General features: G+C 37.5%; 3 protein-coding genes across 3 annotated transcripts; 1 reads left to right on the top strand and 2 right to left on the bottom strand.

The window, feature by feature from the left end:
- Window positions 1–690: 690 nt before the first annotated feature.
- LOC140021758 (uncharacterized) lies at window positions 691–4956 on the top strand. Its single transcript, XM_072073051.1, has 9 exons — window positions 691–900; window positions 1746–2300; window positions 2384–2740; window positions 2840–2898; window positions 3010–3084; window positions 3696–3798; window positions 3910–3981; window positions 4218–4328; window positions 4481–4956. The coding sequence occupies exons 1-9, from the start codon at window positions 829–831 to the stop codon at window positions 4691–4693; spliced, it is 1617 nt and encodes a 538-aa protein (XP_071929152.1). The 5' UTR covers window positions 691–828; the 3' UTR covers window positions 4694–4956.
- A 755-nt stretch (window positions 4957–5711) lies between these two features.
- LOC113719248 (two-component response regulator ARR11) lies at window positions 5712–10676 on the bottom strand. The gene is made up of 5 exons (XM_027244411.2): window positions 10292–10676; window positions 7845–7997; window positions 7367–7750; window positions 7167–7243; window positions 5712–6863 (listed from the first exon to the last, which is right to left on the bottom strand). Exons 1-5 carry the CDS (start codon window positions 10428–10430, stop codon window positions 5838–5840), a joined length of 1779 nt encoding a protein of 592 aa, XP_027100212.2. The 5' UTR covers window positions 10431–10676; the 3' UTR covers window positions 5712–5837.
- Window positions 10677–17348: 6672 nt separating this feature from the next.
- LOC113718754 (E3 ubiquitin-protein ligase AIRP2) lies at window positions 17349–20229 on the bottom strand. Its single transcript, XM_027243666.2, has 5 exons — window positions 19857–20229; window positions 18883–19030; window positions 18667–18733; window positions 18352–18570; window positions 17349–18283 (listed from the first exon to the last, which is right to left on the bottom strand). The coding sequence occupies exons 1-5, from the start codon at window positions 19937–19939 to the stop codon at window positions 18069–18071; spliced, it is 732 nt and encodes a 243-aa protein (XP_027099467.1). The 5' UTR covers window positions 19940–20229; the 3' UTR covers window positions 17349–18068.
- Window positions 20230–20796: the final 567 nt, after the last annotated feature.

Genomic DNA, 20796 nt, shown 5'->3' with positions numbered 1-20796 from the left:
AGAATTTTAATTAGTTGAAGTTTATTGATTAGGTCCCAGGTAGTGAGGATTATATTATAAGGAATTAATTGCACAACAAAAATCACACTTCAATTAAATGTATTTATAACACCATTTCAATAATTACACAAATACATAAATTTATATGAGTTGTACTCGATGCAAAAGATTGTACAATAATTTCACATTCTAAAAATATCCAAATATCTCTATAAATAAAAGTTTTAAATGTACAAACACGAGGACATTTTCATAAACATATTCAAAAACATGCTGGCATTAGTTGTATCAAAAGTTTTTAAAAAACTACACATCATTTCACATTCCCAAAATACACCTATTCATGTGGTTGAAATTCAAAATCACAACTCATTGTTATACAGTGTAAGAATAAGAAAATTGACAGAATTAAAATCAAGATTACGAAAGGAAAACTAGCCGTTAATGCCTCGCTCTCGCCTCAGCTCCATGCCCCTTGATTGATAAACTGAAGTAACCATCACAAATAGCCTCACGCAGAGAGCAAAGACACGCAGGACACACTCACAAACGGTGAGAATTGAGGGGGCAAAGAAGCAGAATTCAGAGCCTTTTTGTCCTCATTTCTGCTCTGTTTAGGCGTCTAACAAGCCTGCTTTAGGTGGATTCAAGGTTTTGGGATTCAAGATTTAAAGTGTCCAATCAACCCTGTATCCCCGCGATTTCAAGATAAAGGGGAGAAAGATCAGAGGAGGAATGGCAAGTGCAGCACACAAGTGTCAAGAGAAAAGGAACTGAAAAGTGAGATTCTCCTGGGTTTTTCTCCTCCTACTTTACTGCAAATGTGCCATGGGTGAATCTTCAGCTTGCCTTCTCAGATCGTTTTCTCAACCATCTCAAACTTCCCAAGAATCTCCTGAGGTTTAGTTCAAGAAACCGTCTTTGTTTATTTATTTTACTTGTTTTTCTATCATGAATCGTTAGATAAATTCGTGTGGTTTTGGTTAGGGCCTGTATTTTCCGGTTCCGTGTTAATAGTGCCATGGAGTTATGATAGAATTGCTAATTTTGTTCCGCTGCCGCTTGAATTTGGCAATCATTGGGTCTAATATTTTTCTAATCGTTTTTTGCTGCGTATTGCTGGTCGATTAATTCTTCTGCTCACGGGGTAAATAACGAGTCCTAACTACACAGTCCAAATCCAGAACGCCTCAAATGGTCACTCTAATCCATCAACTTACAGCGTACTGTGTAAATTTTGTGAAAAGTAGGGGTCGATACGCCTAAAAGTTAAATGTTTGGAGAGAAAATATTTGTTCATTATTAAATTAGCAAAGCTGCTCTCTCCTTCAGATTAATAAATTTTTTATCACTAGTATTGAATTCAGAAAGCAGCTTCTCATGCACAATCTGGACCTGTTTTGTAAACTTCTGTTGTACTGGAAGATTACCGTTCCTATGATTTGGTCAAGTGCGGTTGTGGCAGTTATCTAGCTGAATGTTACATTAGCACTTAGGGGAGGTATTTTGAAATTTTGTGTTAGTATATGACTTTTCTTCCATTTTACATATTCCGTTTAATCTCAGTCTTAATTCATTTCACCACCGATAAATTGAACTCTAGAATTCCTTATTCTCAAATTTCTGGATAGTGCAATAGAAATTGGGTAGATTGTAATGCCTGGACACGAGTTCTTGAAATGGATTTGATTATGACTTTGGAAGTTTATTACTTAAAAAGATGAAATGCGTGTACCTGGTTGCAGGGAGATCCTCTTCGCCGTGCCCTCACATCATCAGTTTCATTTGGGAGATTCGTCTCTGAATCATTGGTCTGGGAAAAATGGTCATCTTTCAATCAAAATCGCTACTTGGAAGAAGCTGAGAAGTACTCAAAACCTGGTTCTGTTGCTGAGAAGAAAGCTTACTTTGAAGCCCACTACAAGAAAATTGCAGCCAGGAAAGCTGCTCCATTACTTGAGCAACAAAGCGCAGCTGTTGACAATACTGCTGTGGTAAATATGCTTAATGGGGATCATGATGATTCTCCTCCTACAGAGATGGAGCCAGCACAAGAACATGAGCATGCCAAAATTGAGGAGGTACTGGCAGAAGATACAATCAAAACATCTGTTGTCTTCCCTGTCGATGCAAATCAGCAAACTCTTCCTAAAGAAAGGACTATAGAAAGTACCCAAAGTAAGGAAGTTGAACTAGCAACAGAACATCCTATTTTTGTAGAAAATGAAGTCGAGACATCAAACCAATTTCAAGTTTCCATGAACAGTCATGATAACATAGAGGTGAAGACACACTCCGAGGTAATTGTACTAAACTTACTAGCTTCCGGTTACATACTGAATTAGCTCTTTTCCTTCTTCCATATCTAATATTAATCTTTTAGGATGCTTGTATTATGGGAGATTCAGCTTCGTCAGAGAAGAAGGAAGCTGCACTTTCTTCTGGAAAGTTGTCAAAACATGATAAAAAATCAAAGACTCAATCATTCACCAAGTCAAAAATACCAATTTATCCAACAAAAGATGGGTATCTCAGTACCTCTAAAAAGACAGAAAATCAATCTTTGGAGAGGAAGAGATCAACTCCGAAATCACTTCACATGTCAATAAACTTTACTTCTCATGCTTATGATCTCAATAAAATATCATCTCCAGCATCGAAGAAGAATGTTGACTCAAGGCTATTCAAAGGTGTTGCCCAGACATCCAAAGAGAGCTCAAATCAACGAACATCAACCAGGGTGCCTAAGTTTTGCCAGTCTTCTAATGACATTTCTTACTATGATTGTTAGTTTCGATAGTCCATGATATTGTCTTCTTTTATTTTCTTCCAAGTGCAGGCGTCTGTCAGTGGAATTTCTAAGCGTCTATCAGCTGTTCCTCAGTTAAACAAGGAAAGGTAATAGCCTGCATAGTTTCCATAAAATCAAGTATAATTCAAAAAATATATAAGAGGTCCTACTCTGTTTGCTTAGATTATTGTGTGCCGTCTGTAATTTACTCTTAACAGGACTAATGCTCTACTGGATCAGTCAGTCTCTTGTAGCACTTCAAGAGACAGGATACCAAAATCACCATTGGTGCAGTAAGTATTATTTGCTAGTTGTTCCCTTTTTCTAATATTTAATGCTGTGTATATTTAGACTGGGTGAAGAGTAGGGGATATCTACGAGATGAATACAGGATTGTTCTCAGTTGATTATTTTACTTGATTATAGATTCTGATTTTGAAAAATCTGTTTTTAAGATGTTTTCATTTGCTTTTGTATTCAGATAATAGATTTTTTAATAACCAAAAAATCCAAAATCCGTAATCACCCAAAGAGTAAATTTTTGTTGATTCTAATTATTCTCTGTAATTACTTTCCGTAATTAAATTTTGCAAAATCTAATAAAGTAAATGAGAACAAGGTCTATATTTGGATTTAAGGCTACATATCATGCATCCTATAATGTTTAGTATCAATTATGAACCCTGCTGTACCTTTTCTACTCTGCATTCATGCTGATTTCAGAAAACTTTATCTTTCTACATTTTTAAGCGATAACTTTTCTGATCTCAAGTATCCATCCTATTTTGTTGTTTTTATATGCTGATAAGCCACAAGACATGTTCAAGTTTAATGAATTTGCAACTACAGTGTCACTAGTTTACCTTGGTAAGAGCTTTTATGTTCTTTATTGAACTGTTCACAGCATTTCAAAATCTAAGCTTACACCTGAAAGCAAAGCGCAACCTCCTGCTGCATCTTCTTCCTTCAGCTTAAGGAGTGAAGAAAGGGCTTCTAAACGTAAAGAGGCAAAGTCTAAGACTCAGTTTCAATCGAATCTTTTCTTCTCCTTTAATTTAGTTTCTTTAATTGTTCTATTTTTTCTGATTACTTGTTCATTTGCTCACTCGCTACTTCAGTTCTTCCAGAAGCTAGAGCTGAAACTGAATATGACGGAAGCCAAAGAGGAACGACACCAATCGAAACATAAGGTTTTATGCTGATCTATCTGGTTGTTCCAATAATATACAACAGTAACATAGGATGCTTTGAGGATTTAGATGCAAATCTGTCAATTATTTCCTGATGATGCCAAGAATCATATATATGGCTAATCATCAGAAATAGAGCTTTTGGCTTGATAAATTGTCTAGCTTATTAGCCAAATTTGAGAGAGTAATATGATTAGTTCAAAGGACATTGGAATTACCTTGTTTTACCTTTGCAGGGGAAAATAGTCAATGATACCATCAACATGTGCTGGTCTATTTCCTCTAAAATGGATGCAAATGCCAACTTGCCTTTGGGGAAAAAATCAGCTGGTATTGCCATGAACAAGGTATTTATGTTCTATATGTGACGGCAGTTGTTGCATGTAGTCTAGGTGGAAAGTTGTTACGAATTATCTCATCCTGAGAACTAGAACCTCCCACTTTGTTTGTGCTTTGTGAGTGAGAAATAGGTGATTGGTGACCATTATTATCTTTGCAGAAATCAATCTTGTCATGCTCACCAAAAATTGAAAGGAAGCAAGCATCATTTGAAGCGCACAATAACAGTTCTAGACCACCTTGGAGACTCTCAACGAAGACTGGTGGCTTCAGAGATGCTGCAATAAAGAACCCCTGGCCTCTAGCGTATTCTGCAAAATCTGTTACAAAAAAGACTATGCATGAGAATACTTCTCCAAATATCCAGCTTTAACTGCAAAAGCGGCTCCAATACTTGTGCATCTTGAAGATTGATTAGCGGAGCATAGTTTGCACCCTGGAGCTACACTTTTCTTTTTTCTAAACCAAAGGCAATTGCGAGTAATCTGTTGCTTGTACAATATTAAGTGGTTGCATTCGACATAAGATGTTCAATTTGTGGAAATGTGGCATTTTTCTGGGGATGTTAGCCGTGAACAATACTAAAACTCTAGTATTACGTAGATGTTTATAATACGAGATAAATTGCCAGACAAATTGCCTCTCTTCTTCTTCGCATTGGGCGACTCACAGTCCTCTTTCCCTGTCTTGTTTTATTTTGACACCGGATGGGAGGTTCCTACAATTATGCTTGCCCTTAGGGCAGGAACAGAAATCTACTTCTGAAGTTAGTTCAGAAGTCCTTTTGCTTTTTGTAAACTGTCCCTTTTTCCTCAGAAGTCCTTTTGCTTTTTTAAACTGTCCCCCCCCCCCCCTCCCCCTTTTAAGGCATCAATAGAGCAAAATTAACCGTATGGAAGCTGAATTCTGTCAATAATTCGAGGGGATCAGCCAAGTTAAAAGTCAAGCATATGGTCACTGAAGCATTACACTAATTAGAGGAAGAGGAAGCTGGTTTTGGGGCCAGTAGAGAGGTGGAGTCCTAATTTGGATTTGGAAGTCCTTAAGATAGATTTTGCAATCTCTCCTCTTCCCCTCTGTTACCAAAGTTGAAAATCAAACATATGGTGCGACAGGATTACACTAATTATATCAAGCTGGTTTTGGGGCAGGCAGAGAGGTGGAGTCCTAGTTTGGATTTGAAAGTCCTTAGGATAGATTTTGAAATCTCTCCTCTTCCCCTCCGTGACCAAGAAATTGTTGTGCTGAATTATACGCATGCTAACCAAGTAAGAATTGCGGGTTTACGAGCAATGAAAGATGCTCAAGTGTTTCCCTAAAATTGAAAGAAGCGTAAGCTTTGTTATGCATGATATACTACCAATATCATAATACGATGGATCGACATCATGTTCATCAAATTGGGCAGGAGGCTTTTACACTCCAGTTAAATTTCAAGGCGCTTTACACGCCAGTGCACTAGATCGGCAAGAGCAATACAGCATTCTTCTTACAAGATGAGGTGCCTTGAGTTCAGATCACACTATGAATAGTCCTTGATCTATGACTGGATATTCCATTGAATCAAAAGGATACTCAGAGTCAAACTTCAGTGAATCGTACAAGAAGGTTGGAACTTCAATAGTGAGCTCTGGTTCACTGTAGTTAAGAAATTCTATACCCTGAGGACCAGTACTCACCGGTTGAAAATCACCTTGAAGGGAGCCACTATGGACATTCTCATCCCAAGATGTATAATCTGTTCCACTAGCAAAATTTAGGCTTCTCCCTGCAGATTCCATGCCACCTTCAAGAATCTCATCCAAGCTATGGTTGTTCATGCTCCACACAGCACTTTGCGTTGGCTTAAAAGCTTGATTGTTTGTTAATTTGCTCCCCGGTTGAGCAGAGAAAAGGTCAGCATCGCATCCTGCAGGAGACAACTGTTCAATTCCCTGGCTTCTATTCTTCACGTAGGCAGGCTTCATTTCAGCCTCTGCTAGTTTATCTCTATCGATGCTAGAAGGTCTAGAATTTGGAGAGGAACTGGGTTGTACACAATCGAGTTGGATATTTTCGGGAAGACAAGTCGGTGGCAAAGTATTAAACCCCCTCTTTGGCTGGAAATGTGGCTTGCGTTCTCGACTGAATTGAGCTTGTGAGGTTTCTTCATTCCAGGGATACTGTTTGGGGATCACAGCAGCAAATTCCAAATCTGAATCAAATTGGCCAAAAGAGTGATTGAGGCTCATCTTTTTACTGCTGCTCTTTTGAGGATAAGAACTCTCTCCATCTATAGCTTTCTTGGGCTCTTCCATTGGCTTTGGAACCGTACACTTCAGATCTGCCTCGTGCATTTTCAAATCAACATTTTGAATCATGTTCTTGTTTCCCTGAATATTATAACTGCCACTTGCAAGATCACACTGTTGCTTATTGACTAAATCATGAAGGCAGTGATTGCCGTTAGGTTCCTTTGCAGAGATATCTGAGTCTTTCATCCCTCCAAAGGAGGTTGTTAGCTCTTTCTCTTTCTGCAATCTTCCAAGGTAAAGCCGATACTTCTGAACAATGATGAGTATCTCCATGAGAACATTTTTAACATGGCTGTGCAACTTAAATATCCACTTCAAGTTTTCATTTCAAATAACTACCAGAAGGCAACTCACATAGAACAGACAAATAATGCAGATAAAAACCTTTTACATGATGCATCCAGGATGAGATAAAGGTCAAATGTTGTGGAGAGAAAAACTAATGCTAATTTGTAGATGGCATGAAAAGGTTCTCTCTTGTGAAACATGGAAAACGTGGCCAAGGGAACCATATTCTTCACTACCATTAGTAGCAGCTTTGAGACTGTTTACCTGTAAGTGGCTGGCTACATTTTCTCTTGTTAACCATGGAACACCCATTAAGTCTAGTATTTTCTTGGGACCAACTTCTGTAAAACACAAACCAAAATCATTGTTCCTAATGCAGTCAAGCAGAAGTCATCACAAAAGATTAGGCTAATGTATAAATGGGCTATGACTTTCTTGGAAAAATAGAAGTGTTGCTAACTTACTATCAAAACCAATCTGATTCACAGCTTTGACAAATTTCTGATGAAGGTCTACCGTCCAAACTACTCTAGCTTTCTTAACAGATGAAGGATCATTGCATTCTCTGTCGTCATGCTTTTCAGCTTCTTTTCTTTTTTTCCCTGAAAATGAATCAATTCCAGAAGGCAAGTGTCTGTCCTCAGACAGATCAGAGCCATTTTTCATCAAATGGATTTCGTCAATGCCTTCATGAAATTCAATATCTCTGACCTCGTGTATCCTTTTTCTGAAGACATGCTGCCATATGTTTCGAAGTTCTTTCATTCTTATTGGCTTAAGAAGATAATCACATGCACCATGTTGGACACCTTTCATCACCCTGCTTGTTTCTCCATCAACAGACATCACTGTGAATTCCATAAAACAGTATAAGTATTAGCATTTTAAATCGACAACATATAAATAGAACAAAGTTCCAAATATCAATGACAGAAAATTGACTTATGACAGGAAGATCCATTTCCAGTCCAACATGCTCCAGAAGCTTAAAACCATCCATGTCAGGCATGTTAACATCACTGATAACAATGTCGAATCCATCTTTTCTTTCTCGAAGCAGGTTCAAGGCATCTCTTGCTAGCCCACATGTTGTCACTGAAACACAAGCAGATAGTGGACCAGGAATTACAAAGTAATTGCAGTATTCTTCATGCAAAATTACAAAATTTAGTTGTTTATACAATCACAAGGAATGAGGTGTAAGATGGCATAATCCAAGAACCTCAACAGCAATAGTCTGATTACTGCAGAAGAAAGAGGAATAAAGCAATTGAAAATCATATTTAGGCCGCCTAAGCATTTCCATGCTAAAACATAAGGTTTAGATCTTGATCTCGGTAATGATTCTATCACCAGTTAAAAGGGCTCCCCCAAAATGCTGCACATAAGGAAATCAACTTCCAAAGACAATATACTTTCCATTGTGCACTAACTGATATAGAGACACTCATCGGAATAGAAATATGATGCAGAATAATCTCACTAGAACTCAAATCCAATTGTAATGGAGAAGCACCTCTTAAACAATTTCCAAAACCTCGTTCAGAACCATTGCAGGCTATGGATTGCAGGCTTAGATTTGGTCACAGAAGAGGCACACTAGTTGGTTTAAAATAAAAATTCAACAGAACAAGAATTAAAGGACAGAATTCCTGGTTTGCCGGTACATTGAAGTTGAATTAAGCACAAAATTTATCCTATCAATTATTACTGTTTCTCTTATTGTATTCTTTTTCTATCTTTGACATTTTTTAAGATATTTTTCTGGTGAATGCGTGATGGATTATAAAATATGCTGCTGAATGCAAGAAAAGGACTCTGCAGGGGAACCCATAAAGTATGTTATTTGAAACTCCCCAAATTTAGTAAAGGAATCTGGTGGTCAGGCATTATTGCAATATACTATCTGCATTAAGGTTTTCTGTTGGCAAAAACCGATGTTGGTTTCTCCAGTGGCACCATGAAACATCTTAATCTTCACAAGAAAGACAAATATGTGAAAATATGCTGTGCATCACAACTAACTATAGAGAAGTTTGAATGCGACCTTGACTTGGCAGAGGATCTGGATCTAGGATCTAGGTCTCGGCTTCCTCATTGTTTAAACAAGAATGTGTTTATATGAGTGCTTGGATTGTATAAAGTAGCACAAAGGCTTCAGTTAAATACAGTTTCAATATGTGCAGAAGGAATACAGACTCTCATTGCAGTCCCCTGCATGATTGACAATAAATCAGCAGTATCTGTTGATATTCAGCCAGGCAGCCTTCTGATGCTAGTCAGATTGCACTAAAACAATGACACTGGGATTCCTTATCATCAAAGTAAAGTTGGCTTCTATTGACGGCAAAAAGTTGCTTAAATCCCTATCTTGGAACATAGCAAATTATTATCTTTATTACGGATAAATCATCGAACTATGTGCTAGGCTAAACAAGATCTTCATAAGACACTTTGAACCTCAACATCAATCATCTCTCTCAGCTTTTCCACCAACAAATGATTGTAATATACACGTATCTAAAATTCAAAGCTTAAATACCACTAGCTTGTAAAGGAATAATACTACATATATGCTTAGCATCTTCTGGTCTGAAAACCATCAATCACTATTTCATGAACGGTATCTATTTGCAGCTTGGGATTTCACTTCAATTAATACATCACAAGAACTTCTGTTAATAAATTTAGCTTTAAACTTTAACTCCCATATAGAGGACTACTTCACAGGGAAAGTCTAGAAATGATTTATCTTGTTATCAAATTGAAGCATTTAAGTGACTCAACCAGAAAACTAAATTTGCGGGTCTAGTGTCTTTTCACCAAATAAATAAGTAAATAGCAGTTATTCATGAAGTCAGAAGAACAAAAAAACTCTCTGTAGCGTAGCAAATGAAGGAGGAATCAAGAATAAAGATTATATATTTCATATTTCTTCCGATCATGATACGAAATTCCAGATCAAGAAGTACCTTAATCGCTGTTACTTTCAGAGGAAGAATTATAGAAGTCACATAAACTGAGAAAGAGATAAACCAGCTTTTGAAGTATAAACCTCAATAGGCTATACGTTTAGTAGTTCGATAGTTATAATGGTTAGTTACACAAAGCAGAGAGACTATCATCAAATAATCCCATAAAACACTTTAGTACCAAGAAAGGACACAATATAGATAGATCCTACATACACGTGCTTTTAAATCAGCTCTAACACAGAAATGTCCAAGGAACAGACTGCTATCAGCCCAAAACATAAAAAATCATGCTTAAAAACAACAGCTCATGAGACCAGAAATGAGGAAAATGAGATGATATAGAGTATGATTTTACAAAATCACAGACAATAAGTCAAAGTAAACTCGAGGGTAATGGTTAAACGAAACCAAAACCTTCGTAGGAACACTTCTTGAGCATTTTCTCAAGAATTTTGAGCCAAGTAGGATCATCATCGACCACGAGAACCCGCAGACCTGCAGGAAAGGCATCACTTCTTGGAGAGGAAAACCCGGTATTCTCGGTAATCATCATCAAGAATTGGCTCCTCCGGATGTTCAAAAATTTCAGTGGAAACGCAAGGCTTAAAAGCTAGGAGGGGGGAATCATGGGAATTTAACGAAAGTGGATGTATTATCGGCTAGATAATTGTTATAAATAGGTGGAAGTGAGAGAGATTAAAATGGAAAGAATGATGTGGTTCTCTCAAGGGAAGAAGAGAACACAACGAATATTGGCGCCGGCTATTGCTTGCTGCCAACGGTCCCAGAGTACTTCCCAGTGGAGTGGACACCACAATTTTTTTTTGTTTCACTGGTTATTTTTAGTTAAGTGTGTTTTTATGAATATTTTTAGCTGCATTGTTTTTTTTTTGTTCTTTCATAAGCATTGCATATTTGTGAGATACAAACGCGGTTAAAAACTACTTCCTGGAAATGGTCTGCTATTTAATAAAAGCTCCATTAGAACATCTTTCAATGACCAACAAATTTCTTTGTTTTCTAACTTTGGTTCTTTGGGGGTGTGAGGTGGAGAATGGGGAGGGGAGGATTTAGGAGGGTACTAAAATGTAATGATTTCCTCTAGGGTGTAGTAACTTTTTGATCTAAAACATAAGATTAATATTTATATATATGTGATGCATCTAATCTCGCTAGTGTACATATTATTTTATTAGTGTATGAATCTCTCATAATACTCAGTTAAGGGGACGGAATGTAAGGCAATGTATTTCCTTCTCTCTCTGTCTCTCTTTATTCCGTAAGTAAAAAATTAATGCATTTTGGATCGAAATTAATGAAGGGACAAAATAAACGAGGATATGACAATTAAGTTTTAAAGGTTACCTAATATAAGAATGCCGTTTATGGCATTGCACCAAGAGTTTGATAAAGGAATAAATTTAATGCCATATCGCATCTGATAGGCAATGAGGATACGCGTTTGATTCTACTAGGACTTAAAAGGCGGAGTTTGAGCTGACATAAACCATCAAGAAGCTAAAATCTTATAGAGTTTTAAGGTTAAATGAAAGGGTTTTTCTAATGAGTGCCGTGTGAGTATTCGTTAATACATTATATTTCATCCGACCTATCACGTATATACACACACTAATAATAATTATTGCTTTTTCTTATTATTCCTTTTGTATAAAAGCGTTTATACACTTTCCCTAATTATTCCCTTTGCATTTATACGCTTTTTCCAACTAATTTTATATTTTTAAAGATCTAACACCTAAAATACATCTTAAGGAGTGTCAATAGGGCACCCACTAGACAGACCATAAATGAAAATATATAGAACAATTACATTTCCTTGTCCTGGAATTAATCAATTGGAAATCCACATTATCACGTCGTGCATGAATTGTAAGAATATATATATATATGTGATGATTTATTCCTCCCAATAGGTGAGAGAGGTTTATTCTGAGCTAGGAGGCCTAACTTAGTGCATTTCTTGAACATATGAACTGTGAAACACCACCATCTCCTTCTGAATCCTCATCGTCAACATTAACCTCGCATAAAACTATGTTAGTAATCAGAGTCATAAAACTATTATGTTTGGAATTATGTTCCCCACTATCCGTCGATGGCCCCGCACTCAAAACTCCTACATGCTTATGCCTTGATCTATCAGTATAAGACAGAAAATTATGATCAAGATTAAGGGGATTAAATGGCATGTGGGCCTAAATTTAGTATTTTTTTTCAAGAAAAAACATCCCCTCAAAAGGTGTAGTAACAAGAAGACAAGCATCCATCTCGAGCTAGCAATTCGTATCCTAGTCATTTTATCCACGTCTTAGCAAGAAAGTTCACGGCAAAAAAAATGTTGTGTTAATTAATGCCTTGTGGACATAGCATTGGCCAAGACGAAAGAAGCTGGCAAGATAAAGTGCTAAATCTCATATAAGCGACAAAGATGTTCAACCTCAAGCTACAATCATCAAGCAATTTCTCATGAGAAAATTCAAAATCATTGATACAGCTTCGCAAGAGAAATTGCATGCCATGCTATTTATGTTTAGAAGTTTTAAGAGTGTAAATTTAAGAAGTTATTATGTTAGTTGGTTTCATACTTTCATGTCGGAAAAAGCACTCCGGAAAAGTGTATTAACAAGAAGACAAGCGCCCGTTTTTAGTAGTAATTCATATCCCAGACATTTTATCCAATTGTTAACCGGAAAGGTGACAGTCCAAAAGAGATGAAGTTATTATAATCCCCTGTAGATTTAACCTTGACCATGAAGATATCGAGACAAGTATTCATCAGCATCCAATCCGAGTTAAGCTTTTTCTACTCTCAAGTCTCAAACAAACTGCTGCTGCTGCTGCTGCTTAGTTAAGTCAAACCATAAAGATCCTTTCTTTGCTTTGGTGCAAAACCACAAACATCCATAGACTAACTTGAGAAGATGGTCGGTCAAACTAGAGACTTCCTTTTTGTACATGCTTTTGAGAAAATTATGCTTGCTTGATTAAAGTTCAAATACATTAATTTGATCAAGGAAATCGAGATCACATGCTAGTGGTGGATGAATCTCGCATACCTTACCCGGCTATTAAAGCCGTTTTACCCAAATTATGCATGCTTCTTCTAGATAATAATCATTTAACCAAAAAGTTGCTTTGGCAAGGGTAGAGGAGGCCGCCTAGAGCCCAGGTGGCCGCAGAGCTATCGTACTTTTTGGCCGGAGAAAGGGTTTTGAAGAACGAATGGTTCATGAGAAAGAAAAGAAAAGCCCTTTTCGTCGTCCCTTTACATTTCACCAAATTCCTTGACTTCTTTTTTTAACGAGCCAATTATTGATTACCAGTTGTAAACCTCAATCACTTCAAAGCTTTCATGGGTAGAGCCAAGAAAGAAAAGAAAAAAAAACACACAGTAACTTAATTGGCTAGATCCCCTCAATCATGATTGTATGGGTTGAAAGCGCCTTGTACTGGTGTACTTGTAATTGAGGCCAGGCTCATTCACTCAAATATTCTTTGTTTTATGCGTTATGTGCTTCCGTGCTAAGTATGGCAACACATGCAATCACGAGACGGAGCCCCCACCTTACCGCATTCACCCTGACAAATCAAAAAACGGAGTTTAAAGATTTTCCTACTTTCCTATTTCAATGTAAGCAGCAGCAGCCGAGCACAACGCATCCCTGATCCCTGGCCGGTTACTTTAGAGACCTTCCTTACTTTCTTTGTGTTGCTGTCTCCATATTCCCGGAGCGCGACTTTCACAATCTGGAAACCTCTTTTTTTTTTTGTTTAACAATTATCCTTTTTTTGGCCAACTTGAAAGTAATCGAGAGATTCCTTAATTAACTTATTCATCCATCCATTTCAATGCGTTTCCTTTGCATCTTTAAAGGTCGTCAGACACATATAGCTATTAGCAGTGGCATCGAAACCTCATTCATTATTATTTGAGCATATCATAATTCATTCAGTGCCCATGCATATGCTGTACATGCAAGCTGTTTAGTTACTTGGTGGCCAGAAATTTCTTGATTATCAATCATGGAACGGTGGTAAAATTCATGGGGGCAACAACCAATTGGATACTGAGTTGGGTCACGATAAAGGGTGTCAGGGACTCAACACGGACTGACACAGTTGATTGAGTTGAGTTGAGTCCACCATGATGATGTGCAGTGCAGAGACAGAGAGAAAGAGAGAGGAGACTGAGAGGGCCTCGGAGGCAAGGTGTCATCTCCTCGAAACATTTACTTTTCTTTTCAATCTTTTCAACAAAACGAAAGGGAGGGGAGGGAAAAAAGCCTTTAGCAGGGGCTGCCTCCAATATGCTTGCAGTTGTAAAGTAGTAATCCACTTTAATTTTTGGAGTAGCGGTACCACGCATGGTGGGACCGATTATGACACGATTTAACACTAATTAAGTAAGTAGAGCTGAATTTGTTTTGTTCATTAGTGGACATGCCAGGCGATTAACTAATGCATTCTCAACTGTTGTGACTCGTGAGTTGATGTTCTGCACCCTGATGCGTCCTAATCTGCATCGCAAAAAATAAAATAAATCCACAGTGCAACCACAAAAAAAAAAAAAGATGGCTTAGATACAGGACCAGCGGCGTGGGAGAGATTATTTGTGTTACTAGTCCTTTGGCTTGGTGGTCACTACAAAGCACTTTAAATCTTGGTGGTGTTTGCCACCAAATTGCCGTTATATGTGATTTTTTTTGATGGAGTTTCTATTCCCATCTACTCCACTTCCCTCTAGATTATGATAGATTAGCTTATAAGAAAATATATTACTATTGTGACAAAAAAACAAAAAAAAAAAAAAGTAGGAGAGACTGGTCTTGAGTCAACTTTTGTACCCGTATGAATTAGGTCCCAGACTTATGAGAAAATTTCAACGTGGAGTTTTCAGTTTTTACGTTTTGAGAGTGGGGCAGAAGGGGGAGCTGTGATCTGAAAAGCCACTTGTTAATGGCTATAAAAGGGAAATGCCCACTAACAAGTGCCCCTTTACGTTAAAAAAAGACAACTATTTGGTGAACCCAAAAAAAAGAAAGAAGAAGAAGAAGAAAATGAAGATGAGACGATGAGCATGATTGGTTATTAACAATTTGGGAGGATGAACTCCTTTCAAGTGGACTCCTCCTTTTCTTTAATTTTATCAAAAGCAAGAATTTTTGCATCCCCAAACTTAGGTCTTAGGCCTTTTTTTCTAATCTTCCTTCCTCTCGCTCTTGCGACGCTCGCTCGTGTTATTTTCCTTGCCTATTTATTCTTCTCAATCCTTCCCTAAGGGGGGGGGGGGGGGGGGGGGCTTTTTAGTCCCTAGTTACCGCAAGCACATAATTTGATTCTCAATGGCAACACCATCACTATTTATTCCAACACAAGAATATGCGACGGAATGAAGAGTGAGAGATGCGGTCTCTCTCCAAAGTGAAACTTTCTGCTCTTCTCTTGGCTGCGTTTGGTTCTTCGGCTCTTCATCAAAATCGAAATTGCCAATTTTTTTTAAAAAAAGAAAAACATCGATGTGGAGGTTCGAAAGGGACTCCTCTTCTTCTTCTATTATATGTATTTATATTTAAGTGTCATCAAACAAAGACTATTGGAGTTGGAGGGGTATGCGGCAGTGCGAGAGCGACGTCTTTCAAAGCATCATTACGTGCATCTCGGCCCCGCTGCTGTCTTTTTTTTGCCCTTTATTTTACCTGCAGACGTTGACGGTTCAAAGAAGAACCAAACCAAACCAACCAACCAACCATGGACTGGAGTGGATTAATTTAGGATGGGTTCTAAACTCCTGTAGTATGTTGGAAATTAAATTTTTTTGAATTCATAACAAGAAAATTTTCAAAATTTTTTTTTAAAATTTATTTTCAAAAAGGTTGGGGTTAAATTTTTAATGCGGGTTTTCTCATGTATCCACTTTGTGTTCTATTTTTTGAGCCGTATGTCAACTGTCATCTCCAATTACGGCCAATTACGGACAAGGGGCACAAATGGTTTCAGATGCAACCGTTTGTGGCAGTTTGTACATTTTCCAACAGCGCGTAACATTTGTTGCATGTCGCGTAACTTTTTTTACACACGGAATAACTTTAGAATAAATTTTTGTGAATCCCACACATAGCGTGAAAATCGAGTTACATGCTGTAATCTGAATCGCACAAATTTTTGAGGCCACATGGTGACCGTGAAGCTTCAGGAGGAACGGTTGTCTCTGTAATCTGACAACAGTTCCTGCCCCGTTTCCTCCAATTACAACTGTTACTAACTTTCCATTTTCGTCGTCTTATACAGCTGGCCAAATTTGAGGAGTTGATGGATGCAAAATGTTAGTCTTTTCCTGTCGTCGTCCGTACACCTACTTCATGCTAAATTATTACACTACATAATTCCACACATTCCCGTCAGCCACCATTAAAATACATTTCAGATGTTATATTTTTAAATGGGCAAAAAATCTCAACGGCCACTAAACTATTGGTTAGATCATGTTTTACCCATCAAACTATTTTTCGTTAGTAATTGGCCACTAAACAACTTAATCAGTAAATCCGTGACCATTTAGTCGATAATTGCTTTTAATTTGTGAAATTAGCTATACATGTGGCAAAATTCAGGGTAATTTTGTCCAACAATTAAGCGACCCTATTTCATAGATTAATTGCTAATTTTATAGATTAAGAGCAATTATCGACTAAATGGTCACAAGTTTACTGATTAAGTTGTTTAGTGGCCAATTACTGACGAAAAATAGTTTGATGGCCAAAACATGATCCGACCAATAGTTTAGTGGCCGCTGAGATTTTTTACCCTTTTTAAATATATAAAAATTAATTTAAAAAATAAATAAATATAAAAAAAAGATAATATTAAATAAAAAATATATATATAAGAGAAGATAATAATTATTAATATAAATAAATAGTACTTTTGCAAAAAAAACTAGCACCAAAAACCCCTCTCAATTAGCCAAACCTATAGATGAATTGGACCTTTTACTTATTTAAGCATAGATGATAAATTAACGATACCATGTTGCCCTTGGAGTAATTAAGTTATAGAGAGAGGGGAGGATTGGGTTGGATGTTAAGGTGGAAAGAATTGTAAGTAAAAGATTTGAGTTTAAAACTTCTCGTGTACAAATAAAAAAAAAGTCGTAGAGAGAAAGAAGAAAAAAAATAAAATAAAAAAGAAAAGAAAAAGAAGAAGAAGGAGAAGAAAGTGAGCATTCAAACCCAAAATAATCATTGGCCTCGTGTGGATCTTTTCACAGTGTTCACTTAAACGGGCTACAGATAGATAGGTAGATAGATACTTCCCTCCATTTTGGCCCTTTAGTTATGGTTTCATCTCGTTTCACAAATTCGGCGGTCTATATGTGCTCTTGATGCAATACTCCCATAGATAGGGATACATATATATATATATATGGACCAAAGCCACATACAGATCTGACTGAGCCTGATATGACTGCATCCTTTTTTTTTTTTTTTGGGTCTTCCATAAATCGACCATCCAACAAGAAAAAGGCCAAAAAAAGGCGAAGACACTACTTACAAGTCTATAACACTACTGGCAGAGAAACGGAGGATGTTTTTGGCACGGTCACAAGTCCATCTCTATTCTCTACCAGCCGCACGCTTCTCACTGAAGATGATGATGATAGTAGTAAAATTAGCACTACTGAGCGCTTGTTTCAGAATTTAATGTCAAAAAGTTTTTCATTGTATCCATGCAGCAGCAGCAGCAGCCACAATATTCCTTGACCAAAGTAGCACTAACGCATGATCTTTCAATTCTTATACTGTTTTGTCAGGTCCACATGCCGAGCAAAGCGAATGCATTTCCCAATATGTATCATTCACTTTCCAGAATCAGGTAAAATGATTACGGGGATGAGACAACAAGGATGATTTATTGTCTACTCGTTCATTCTTCCAAACATATGTTTTCGAGTGCCACACGTCAACTGCAACAGGTCATAGCACCACAAACCAATTGAGGTCAACTAATTCATTGCTGACTCACAGTAGTATCTTTTCATGTTTTTGGCTGTCAATTAGTCTATGGTGCAAGGCCTCAGGCTTTGAGCTGAGATGCTCCAAACTCAATATAGCAAGCGGCAGTAAATTCAAACTGCGCATTCATCAGGAGATGAAGTCCGCTTCTCTGTGAGTTAAACCATGTAATCAAAAGACAGATAACCGTTGTCCGGCACCGTCACCGGGAGTGGCAGTTTCTCCATGTAAAGGTAGAACTGCCTCAAATTCTCTTTTGCAAGGGTAATGGTATCCACAACATCACAGTTGCCCATCAGAATCCACAAGTCTCCAGAGCTCACTCTCTTCAAGCTGCCCCGGCAAAAAGGGCAGGATGGAGATCGAACCAACCTAAGTCGAGAATAGAAATGAGTGAATTTTGTCGGCAATTTCTTTTCCAAAGCATAATGGAAATTTGAGAATCGTACGATAGACACATGGAGTGGCCACAATAGGGCAAGACAACCTGGGAACCTGTTTCCAAGCATATGCCACATTCATCGTCTCTTTGTGGACCTTTATGAGTTGCTTCCGTCTCCTCATCGCTTAAGACGTCAGAGCATTGCGCTCTTTTGTACCTGTCCTCCATCAATTCCTTCAAAGCTCCCTCAAGTTGCTTCAAGGAGGGATAAATAACAGCTGGAACAATTTGCAATGCGGGTTAGGTTGTATTAGATGAATTTGAGGGGTAGTCAAGTAAGATATGAATTGTGGAAGAAATGAAAGAATAAAGACCATAGAATTCTCTCAAGCTGGCTCTCCTCTCTTGTGAGGATATCTTTGGCATACCATCCACATATACCTGAACATCAAATTACAGAGGATATTTTTCAGATTCTTATGGTGAGATTGAAGAGCGTGAGAAAATGAGCTTGAAGATTATCCGGGAAACAGAGAACTTGTCAATGACATTTAGAGGTAACCGTAATTAATTAAGAATATGAACCTCACCTTATACACAAGTATGTGAAAGAGGCCTAAACACCTTGGTAGGCAGTCCATCCACTCTGTCAGAAAAAGCAGCAACGCAGCAAGAGGGCTGTACGAGACTTTCATCTGAAAACATCCCTGACCTGAATCTCGTGGGAGAGCAGCTGCCCTGCAAATGGATAGAAATCCAACCCATTATTAATCAAATGCTATTCTAGTTGCATGCGTTTAGAAAAGATCATTACAACATGTAATGGTCAGGAAAAAGAAAAGAACAAAAGTTCAGCATTCAAGAACATAGTATTGGAGCAAAGTTGAATATGATTAAGCACATGAATAACATAATGATTACGAAGTAATATCATTCAGAATCTTTTAACTTCGTTTATGGACATGTGCTAGGCATGAAAACATAATTATCAATTTCTTTATTGACGAAGACAAAGAAAAATGCAAAAAGGAGGGGCAAAAAACGTTGATCCTTTTTTTTTTTTTGGTGTACAGTGAAGGGTGGAAACACCACATACATCCTGACCCAATAATCTTTTGAGATTAGTTAACCCGGGAGCGAGACACCTTCCCATTTTAGCTAAAATGGTCCACACACCACGCTATAGAAATTGATCTCAATTAGCATTACTTACCATTTTCTTCCAGATAAAATGCTATTAACACAAATGCACATTTTTAATTTACCGACTTTAGATTCTCAAACGTACAAGCTCAGACCAACCAGCCAGTAAAAGTCTATGATCATGTTCATCCAACTGCCGCCACCCAGCTTTAACTATAAGGAGTTGAATTTTACAAGAGATTATAATTGATCATCTGAACATATCATGGTGGAAAATGCAAGTGAACATCAAAATATTAAAGCTCCAGGAAAAACTATATGACATTATCTATCCCAAAAGTTACCGAGTATCATAAAAGAAAACGGACAAAAGAACTTGCTTTATAAATGAAGGGACAATCTTCTAACTAGAAAGGCTTACAGATAATTGGCATGTTGGATGTCAGCTTCAAGGGCTTTGATGGAATCTCCGAAAGAAGATTTCTGAGGCTTATTTTGCCACATTCCACTTGATCCTAACCTTTTGAGCTTTTTGATGGGGAAAAAAAAAGAAAAAGAAGAAGAAGAAGAAGAAGAAGAGAACCAAAATACTACCAAAAAAAGGAGCTTTTTCTGAAGAGCCTTTTATAAAGAGCCCACAAAAGGTTTGCTGCTTAGTTGCGTAACCTTTTCTTCTCCAAGAAAAGGAAAGGATATATTCTATTCTAAGTTGCGTCTCCAACGTTGCCTTGGTTTGCTGCTTCTTCAGTTACTCTCGGATGCTAATTGTGCTTTCGGCAGTGCAATTATTCCTTGTTTCCAAGCCTGATTTTTCTTGCAATTTTGATCATCTTAAGATTTTGCGGTGGTAAATCATGGTTCTTGCTAATGCGGACTAAATTAATGGCTTGGTTGTGGTAATAATGTGGTCAAAGACAATCCCACATGATTCTAAAACCAAAATACAAAATAAATTCGATGAATAAGAAAAGGTCAAGGGGTTCTTGATTTCGTATGCCGTTCAACTAGACCTTATATAGATCAGACAATCATATTGGGGGAGCTCCGCATTTGAAATTCTCTTATATCATCAAATTCTACTGCAAGTCCCAGGTCAAGTTTTATTATGGAGTTAAAAAAAAACACGTTGAAGGCTTAATGCCTATAATCTACAACGATACAACCACAATATTAATTCACCCCTTAACCAAGGAACTAGATATATACTTTTAAGTAAAGTTTCGAGTTCCAAATAATGTTGGGAGGGTCATCCCCTTAAACAGCGTATGACTCCGGATTAACGGGGGATTCAATGCGGACATAGAGGTTTACAAAACAAAACAGAAAAGAGATACAATTGCAATATTAATCAATCTGCTGGT

Source organism: Coffea arabica, chromosome 11e (assembly GCF_036785885.1).
Source record: "Coffea arabica cultivar ET-39 chromosome 11e, Coffea Arabica ET-39 HiFi, whole genome shotgun sequence".
In the NCBI taxonomy this organism is placed as follows: domain Eukaryota; kingdom Viridiplantae; phylum Streptophyta; class Magnoliopsida; order Gentianales; family Rubiaceae; genus Coffea; species Coffea arabica.
The sequence above is the reverse complement of the archived record's forward strand: the minus strand, read 5'-3'. Positions and strand labels throughout refer to the sequence as shown.

Excerpts from the sequence above, each read along its gene's own strand:
- LOC113718754 (XM_027243666.2), bottom strand. The coding sequence starts at position 19,939 with ATGTGGCAAAATAAGCCTCAGAAATCTTCTTTCGGAGATTCCATCAAA. Across the intron at positions 19,031-19,856 it reads ATCCAACATGCCAATTATCT|GGCAGCTGCTCTCCCACGAG; the intron begins GTAAGCCTTTCT and ends ATCCATTTGCAG. Across the intron at positions 18,284-18,351 it reads CATGTGTCTATCGTACGATT|GGTTGGTTCGATCTCCATCC; the intron begins CTCAAATTTCCA and ends ATTCTCGACTTA.
- LOC113719248 (XM_027244411.2), bottom strand. The coding sequence starts at position 10,430 with ATGATGATTACCGAGAATACCGGGTTTTCCTCTCCAAGAAGTGATGCC. Across the intron at positions 7,751-7,844 it reads AATGGATCTTCCTGTCATAA|TGATGTCTGTTGATGGAGAA; the intron begins GTCAATTTTCTG and ends TGGAATTCACAG. Across the intron at positions 7,244-7,366 it reads GAATCAGATTGGTTTTGATA|AAGTTGGTCCCAAGAAAATA; the intron begins GTAAGTTAGCAA and ends TGTGTTTTACAG.
- LOC140021758 (XM_072073051.1), top strand. The coding sequence starts at position 829 with ATGGGTGAATCTTCAGCTTGCCTTCTCAGATCGTTTTCTCAACCATCT. Across the intron at positions 901-1,745 it reads CTTCCCAAGAATCTCCTGAG|GGAGATCCTCTTCGCCGTGC; the intron begins GTTTAGTTCAAG and ends ACCTGGTTGCAG. Across the intron at positions 3,085-3,695 it reads CCAAAATCACCATTGGTGCA|CATTTCAAAATCTAAGCTTA; the intron begins GTAAGTATTATT and ends AACTGTTCACAG.